Genomic DNA, 7,891 nt, shown 5'->3' on the forward strand with positions numbered 1-7,891 from the left:
GACCTGAGAGGCTGGGGCTTTCGGGGGCGGGGCCTGCAGGGGAGAGGGTAAGGAGGAGCACATTGGGGCGTGGAAAAGGGAGACTCAGGCCTTACCAAGGTTACGGCCATGGCTGGGAGAAATGGGTGAGGTGGTGTCTGGGTAAAGGCCCTCTGGGTGATGGGGCAGATGGAGGGGAAAGTGGGGGTTGTGGGTAAGGGTAGGTCCTGGGGAGGGGGCGGGGCCAAGTGTAGGGGATGGGGTGTCTGGAGAGAGTCCCTAGCAGTGGGGGCTGATTAGCAGGTCCCGGCAGGATGCGACCTTGGAAGGCGGTTTCTGGGGAGAAGGGGCGGGGCTAGGTGCTAGGGAAGTGGTACCTGGAAGGGGCAGATGTGGGGTCAGGCGGGGGAGGGGAGACAGGCTCTGGGGCCCTGGGTGCCCCGGCACAGGAACCACTGGCCCTGTGTCCCCCCTTCACCCCAGGAGGAGCGGGCGCTCTCTGGGACCCTGGAGGCCTCGAAGGCCCTGCTGGAGGAGCAGCTGGAGGCCGCGCAAGAGCGCTGTGCTCGGCTGCATGAGACCCAGCGCGAGAACCTGCTTCTGCGGACCCGGCTGGGCGAGGCTCACGCGGTGAGCTTGCCAGAGTGACCCCAATGGTCCCCCAGGGTTCCCTAGTGACCCCAGGAACCCCTTCTCCTAGTGTTCTTTAGTGATCCTCTCGCCCACACACGGGGCCTGGGCCTGGTGGGGAGGGCGTGTCTGACCCTGCCCCACCCCCAGGAGCTGGACTCTCTGCGGCATCAGGTGGACCAGCTGGTGGAGGAGAACGTGGAGCTGGAGCTGGAGCTTCAGCGGAGTCTGGAGCCGCCGCCGGGCTCACCTGGGGAGCGTGAGTGGAGCCCCAGTGGAGGGGCTGGGGCTGGGGCTCCCGAGTGTCCCTGCAGCTGTGGTGGGGACGGCTCCTGACTTCCCCCCCTTCCCCCAGGCCTCTGGGGGTGTAGGTGGGAGTGTGGCAGGACTAAGGGTGGGGAGGGGTCCTGACCTCATCGCACACACCCCAGCACCCCTGCCAGGAGCGGCCCCCTCGATACATGATGAAGTGAGGGAGGCAGAGGCTGGGCAGCTGCGCACCCTGGAGCGGGAGAATCGGGAGCTTCGAGCCCTGCTGCAGGTGCTGCAAGGGCAGCCAGGTGGCCAGGTGAGCGAGTCCCTTCCCCAACCATCCTCCTAGGTCAGCGGTTCTCAACCTGTGGGTCGAGACCCCTTTGGGGGTCGAACGACCCTTTCACAGGGGTCGCCTAAGACCATCGAAAAACACATATATAATTACATATTGTTTTTGTGATTAATCACTATGCTTTAATTATGTTCAATTTGTAACAATGAAAATACATCCTGCATATCAGATATTTACATTAGATTCATAACAGTAGCAAAATTACAGTTATGAAGTAGCAATGAAAATAATTTTATGGTTGGGGGTCACCACAACATAAGGAACTGTATTAAAGGGTCGCGGCATGAGGAAGGTTGAGAACCACTGTGGTCCTTCCTGGTGGCACCGCTGGGCTTGACCCTCCCTCTCCTGTGCCCTCAGCGCCCCCTGCTGGAGGAGCGGAGTGAGGACGCCATGGTTCCAGCGCTGCCCGTGGCTCCCCAGACCTGCCCGGCCTCAGGCCATGGTCCCCAGGGCTTGGTTGGCCATGAGGGGGATGAAGACCCTCAGGCCTTGGACTTGGCTCCCCCAGCATCAGACTCAGCCCCCAAGGGGTCGGCTGAGTGTCCCCAGACGTCTGATTCAGACCCTCAAGTGACGCAGAGGCCCCTTCAGATGGCTGCCATGGCCCCCCAGACCTTAGAGTCAGGCCCCTCTGTAGGGACACAGGAGTCCCTGAAGGAGGCTGGCCACGGAGCCCCTCTCCAGACCCCTGCCTCTGTGGCCCCACCTCAGGGTCCAGAGATCCAAGTTGAGGCCCAGCTGTTGTTGGGAGAAGAGACTGGGGAGTCCATGCCCAGAGTCCCTGAGAGCCAGCCGGAACCCACAGAGCCCCGCCTCCACGTGCAGCTGGAGGAGCAGCAGTGCCCTGGCCAGAGGCTGGACCTACCCAAGGAGCACACAGAGGCCAGAGAGCAGGCACCGCGGCTGGAGGGGGTGATCAGGGATCCAGCCCAGAAGCCGGAAATGGCTCCCGAGGCCCAGGCCTTGGAGGGACCAGTCCCAGGGGAGATCTTGACCAGTGGTGACCCAGAGCAGGAGGCCCTCAGAGAGGAGGTGGCTCGGCTGAGGAGAGAGGCTGAGGCCCTCCGAGCTGAGCTGGAGGTCCAGGCTCGGAGGCTGGAGGCCCGAGGCACGGAGGCTGCTCGCCTCTCCGAGGAGCTGGCTCAGGCTCGGAGGGCAGAGGCCGAGGCCCACGGGGAAGCAGAGGCCCAGGTCCAGGAGCAGGCCCGGCTGCGGGAGGCAATGGAGGCAGCCCAACAGGAGGTGGAGGCTGCATCGCGGGAGCGGGAGGCGCTGGCCGAGGCACTGGCGGCATCAGGCCGAGAGCGGAGGCAGTGGGAGCGCGAGGGACCCAGGCTGCGGGCCCGGGCCGAGGCCGCAGAGGAGCGGCTGCAAGCCCTGGAGAACCAGAGCCAGCAGCACCTGGAGGAGGCCGAGAGGGAGCGCCGGGAGAGGCAGGCCCTCAAGGAGGTATGTGGGTCCTTATATTCATTCGGGGCAGAAAATGGGGTTCCAGGCCAGTGGCTGGAGTTTTGGGTGATTCATTCCATCATCGGCCACTGAGCCTAGCATCGAGCTGGGACTGGAGATAAAAAGACGAAGTCCGTTTCTGCCTCCCAAAGGCATGCCGGGTCTGGGAAAGGGGCAGGTGCCCCCCACCTCTAATGGGGCGGCTTTGGAGGGGATAAGAGTGTGGGCAGGGAGCCAGGGTGCCTGGGTCTAAATCCTGGCTCTCTGACCTCAGCAGTCACTCACCTGCACCCAGTGCCTCCTTCTGTAAAGGGGGTACTCTTCATGGCTGCCTGGCAGGTCTTGTGGGAGACCAAAGGAGAGAGTGGTGGGAGAGCCTCGTTCACGCTGGTCGACAGGTTGGCTATAAGAGCAGGGGCCTGCGGGGGCCTGCGGGAGAGGGAGCTGATGCCGGGGTTGGGCAAGAGGCTTTGGGGAGAGTTCTGAGGAAGGTCAAGATTCCACCAGATGGGGAAGGACATTTCATCCCAAGGAACAGCCTATGCAAAGACTTGAAGGCATTAAAGATGTTCAGGGGCCCAGGAGGAGTAGGGGGCTGGGAGCTGGAGAGGTGTGCTGGGCCAGCGTTTAGGTGTTAGTGCTCCATCCCCAGGCAGGGAGAGCCCCCCGGGGGGGGGGGGGGGTGGCAGACCTGCGGGAGACTGGGTTTGAGGAGGGTCACCTTGGTGTGCAGGGGCCTGGAGCCACTGGGAGGCAGTGCCTGTGGTCCTGGGGCCCTGGGGCCCACTCTGAAGGATATGACTTGAGGTGCAGGTGAGGCTGGCTGGACCTGGACGGGAAATGGGGGAGAGAGGAGGCCTGGAAACCCCTTTATTCATTCATTCAAGCATGTTTGCGGGTGTCTCCTGGTGGCCAGGCTCTGTACCAGGCCGCCAGCATGCCCGGACTCGGGGAAGCGCGCCCGATCTGGGGTGGAGCCGGGCCTGTGCAGGGAGCCGTGTTGGCTCAGGAAGCACACCCATGAGGGAAGGCCTCCTGGAGGAGGGAGAGGATGGCAGTGAGCAAGGAGGAGTTTGTAGGGTGGAACCCGAGGAGGGCAGGGGAAGGAGGTGAGAACTCACTTAGCCGGGTTCCTACTGGGCAGGGCTTCATCTTCCTTCCACGCGAAGGAGTTGCAGCCGTTTAAATGAGGGCAATGGGGCCCTGGATAGGAGTGGTCAGGGCCGTGTGGAAAGGCCCCTCAGAGGACTCGGAGGAGACATGAGGCAATGAATGCGAGGGGTGTTGGGGTCGGCGGCCAGTGCTGGGGGAGGGAGTGCCACAGACAGGAATCGAATCTTCTGCCTGAGCATCCCTATTGTACTGAGGTTCAGAAAGGAGGAGTCATCGGATCTGAGACTCCTCCCAGTGGAGAGAAGTGGGGTACAACACACCGTTGGGTTGACCCCCGCTGTTGGGCATTATGCAGGAGGGGCCTGGGGAATGTGCAAATTGGGGGTGTGGGTAAGAGAGTACATCTGAGAGGCTGTCTCTGGGGCCCACTCTGAAGGATATGACTTGAGGTGCTGTCAGGCAGACCTGGGTTATGGCCCGAATCCCCTACTTATCAGCTCTGTGGCTTTTGGCAACTTACTGAACCTCTCTGAATCTCTGTGAAACCGGAATAAAAACGACCTGCCCCACAGGATGCTGTAAGGTAATGACTGTGGAGAGCTCGCTCGCTCGGGGCAGCGGTGGAGAGGGAATGCCAGCAGGTGGGCAGTGAGGGTGCGGGTAGGGCGGGCTGGCTGGAAGGGCCAGCTCTGAGGACTGAGTGGGTGGCAGAGGCTGAGGACAACGTGGGGAATGTTGTGAGATTTCTTGGTCAGAGCACTTCCTGGTGACAAGTGACTGTGGCGCAGGAAGAGGTGACCAGCCAGGGAACCAGGGAACCAGGGAACCAGGGAACCAGGTCAGAGAACCAGGAGCCGAGGGGGTGGTCCAAGTGGGCCTCCTGGACTGGGTGGAGGGCAGGAGGTGCAATGGAGAGGGTACGGAGGGCTGTGGCCAGGGCCTGGACGAGGGCAGAGCAGGACTCTGGGCAGAGGTTCAGTTCTTCTTCGTTGTACCTGCATTCTTACCTGCAGCCCTTGGCTGTCAGCAGCAGGGCATCATGGGACTTGTAGTTTTTCCAGTGAGAGGCAGTAGGCAAAGGTGTCTGGAAGTGCATTGCTTCTGAGGGGAGATCTGAGGGGTGGGGGCTTGCTAAGCCAGGAAGATCAGAGCAAAGGCTGTAGGCTTGGTTTTCAGAGGCAGGATTTGTCAGGCTGCTTGGTCGGAGTTGGCCTTTCCCTGTGGTTTTATCCTGCCGGGGCCCCCACACCTCGGAATGGTTTGGTCTACCTCCCCTCTGGGCCCACAGCTCAAACTGGGCCTCCTGCCCCATTCTGCAATGGTGTGGCCCAACTGCCAGAGCCCTGGGCCCTAGCATCTCTGTCCTCCCCCTCCCAGCCCCACTGTGGTTAGGCCTGGTGTTCACCAAGTTCCTGTCTTCTGTGGCCGTCCCCTGTGGCTGAGGGCTCTCTCCAGACCGGCTTCCGCTGAGCCCCTCTTTCCTTCATGGCTAGGATGGCCTCAGCATTCAGGGCACGTCCACCTGTTACTGGGCACAACAGGAAGCAAGAGCTCAGAGAGGTGAAGACTCGCGGCCCAGGAGCCTCCCTCAGGCCCTGCCAGCTTACAATCCCCCGTTCTCTCATACCCGCGCTGCCCAGCGACCAGGCTTTGCTCCCATTTTACAGATCTGGGAGTAGAGGCCCAAAGGTTAAAGCTGTTTGTCTAGGGCAGTGATGGCGAACCTATGACATGCGTGTCAGAGGTGACATGCGAACTCATTTTTTTGGTTGATTTTTCTTTGTTAAATGGCATTTAAATATATAAAACAAATATCAAAAATATAAGTCTTTGTTTTACTATGGTTGCAAATATCAAAAAATTTCTATATGTGACACGGCACCAGAGTTCAGTTAGGGTTTTTCAAAATGCTGACACGCCGAGCTCAAAAGGTTCGCCATCACTGGTCTAGGGTGACAGAGCAAGGACAGAAAGCCAGGTCTCCTGACTCCCAGGCCTCTGTGTCTGTCCCTCCCTGGGGACAGTGGTGGGATGTCCTTCTGGCCCTGAGCCTGCTCTGTCTGCCCTCAGGAGCTGGAGAAGGCTGTGGCGCGGAGCCAGGAGCTGGGGGCCCGGCTGGAGCGTCTGCAGCGGGAGCTGGAGCAGGCGACTCTGGAGCGCCAGGAATTTCTTCGGGAAAAAGAGTTTCAACAACAGAGGTGGGGGCGTTGCCTGGGGGGCAGAGAGCGCCGGGCAGAGGCTTGAGGAGGGGTAGAGGCCAAGGCTTCTCCTTGCAGGTACGAGGGCCTGGAGCAGCGGATGAAAACTGAGCTGCAGGCTGCGGCCACCAGCAAGGAGGAGGCGCTGATGAAGCTCAAGGCGAGGGCCCTGCAGCTGGAAGAGGAGCTGTTCCAGGTGAGGCTTCGCCCTGGGAGCTGGGGCCTCGCCCACCCCTCCCTCCGTCCTGCAGGCAGATGTGCCGGGCGCAGGGGCTCCTGTCCCTCCCGAGGCCCCTCTGGTCTTGCCCCTCGGTTCTTGGCCAGTTGCTCCCTTGTGACTCCTTTGGGGGCCTGTTGGAAGGAGCACTGTGCTGAGAGTCAGGCTGACTCTGCCACGGCCGGTGGTCCTCTGGGGCCTCGTCGTTCCTCAAATGGGCAGCACCGGTGGCTTTGTTCCGAGGTGACTGCTGTGTCTTTCCTGTTTGGCTCCCCGCCTCCCCGCTACTGCCTAGTGAGCTCAATTGCTGCCGTCATTGTCCTAAGTCAGTCGTTATTTCTGACGCCCCTGCAGTGTGTGGGCTCAGCGCTCAGCACTGGGGTGTGGTGGAGCCCAATGTCAGGCTGCCGTGTGCAAGGGAGCTCACAGTTCACCTGGCACAGAGGCAGGAAAACAGGTGACTATCCAGGTGGTGCCAGGGGCCAGTGGGCACCCAGCAGACTGCCTCGCTGGCACGTGTGGGGATGGTCAGGGGAGGCTTCCTGGAGAAAGTGATGTTGAAACTGGGGCCCAGAGGAAGAGTAGGACCTGCAGGAGGAGCAGCAGGGGCCAGGCACGAGCTGTAGCACCGAGAGAAGGTGACAAGGGCAGGATAAGAGTGATGGAGCTGCGGGAGCCAGGAGTGCGGGGCTGTGGGCCAGGGTCCACTGTTCAGGTCCCTGTGCCATCACCATGCCCTGCCACTCCCCTGCGTGACCTCCCGGGGCCTCTCCTTGCAGCTGCGCCAGGGCCCTGTGGCGCTGGAGCCCAAGGAGCGTGCTGAGCCGAAGACCCCGGAGGCCCAGAGCGGGCGGCTCATCGAGGTGGAGCGCAGTGTGAGTGGTGGACGGTGGTTGGCTCGGGGGCTGAGGCGGGCAGTGGCCTGGCCACTAACTCCCCTCTGTGCCGAGCAGAATGCAACGCTGGTGGCTGAGAAGACGGCTCTGCAGGGGCAGCTGCAGCTCCTAGAGGGGCAGCTGGGAAGCCTGCAGGGGCGCGCCCAGGAGCTGCTGCTGCAGAGCCAGCAGGCGCAGGAGTGCAGTAGTCGCCTGCAGGTGGGTGGTGGCTGGGTGCCCGTTCCCCACCCGATCCCTGCCCACTTACCACTGTCCCCTGCCCCTTTGGTATTGTTTCCTGCCCCTTTCCCCTGCCTCAGTTCCCAGGCAGCTGTCCTTCCGACCCCTGCCCACTTCCGCTTCCCCTTCTACCTGCCTCCAGCCCCCACGTCTGTGCCCATGTTTCTTGGTCTCCAGCCCCCTTCTCCACAGCCAGCCAGTAGTCCAACCGCTCTCCGGGCCACCCCAGCCCCGTCTGTCACATCATGCCTTGTGCCCCTTGCCCTCCCCTCCACAGCCCGGCACCAGCCATGATACCTCTCCCCGCTCCTTGCCCATTTACCTCGGCCTCTGGCTCCCTGCTGCCCCATCCAGCCCTCTGCCTCCTCCACAGCTTTCTCTCCTGGTCCTCGGGCCTGCCTCTGTCCCTTGCTCCCTTTCTGGCCTGGGTTCCACTCCCGCCGTGCCCACTCCCTCCTCTGCCCTAGGCTGAGAAGTCTGTCCTGGAGCTGCAGGGCCAGGAGCTGCACAAGAAGCTGGGGGCGCTGGAGGAGGAGGTGCAGGCCGCGCGGCGGTCCCAGGAGGAAGCCCGGGAGCAGCA

At 62.0% G+C, this 7,891-nt stretch overlaps 1 protein-coding gene across 1 annotated transcript in view; it reads left to right on the plus strand.

Annotated features, from left to right (window-relative positions):
- The window catches only part of CCDC88B (coiled-coil domain containing 88B), a 16,552-nt gene that overhangs the window by 3,983 nt on the left and 4,678 nt on the right, over nucleotides 1-7,891 (plus strand). Inside the window, exons 11-20 of the mRNA XM_014538200.1 lie at nucleotides 40-47; nucleotides 400-609; nucleotides 760-868; nucleotides 1,041-1,177; nucleotides 1,577-2,668; nucleotides 5,852-5,979; nucleotides 6,058-6,175; nucleotides 6,976-7,071; nucleotides 7,150-7,290; nucleotides 7,779-7,889. Coding sequence (XP_014393686.1) covers nucleotides 40-47; nucleotides 400-609; nucleotides 760-868; nucleotides 1,041-1,177; nucleotides 1,577-2,668; nucleotides 5,852-5,979; nucleotides 6,058-6,175; nucleotides 6,976-7,071; nucleotides 7,150-7,290; nucleotides 7,779-7,889 — 2,150 coding nt within the window. The remainder of the gene's footprint in view (nucleotides 1-39; nucleotides 48-399; nucleotides 610-759; nucleotides 869-1,040; nucleotides 1,178-1,576; nucleotides 2,669-5,851; nucleotides 5,980-6,057; nucleotides 6,176-6,975; nucleotides 7,072-7,149; nucleotides 7,291-7,778; nucleotides 7,890-7,891) is intronic.

The sequence above is a fragment of the Myotis brandtii genome, unplaced genomic scaffold (genome assembly GCF_000412655.1).
Source record: "Myotis brandtii unplaced genomic scaffold, ASM41265v1 scaffold187, whole genome shotgun sequence".
In the NCBI taxonomy this organism is placed as follows: domain Eukaryota; kingdom Metazoa; phylum Chordata; class Mammalia; order Chiroptera; family Vespertilionidae; genus Myotis; species Myotis brandtii.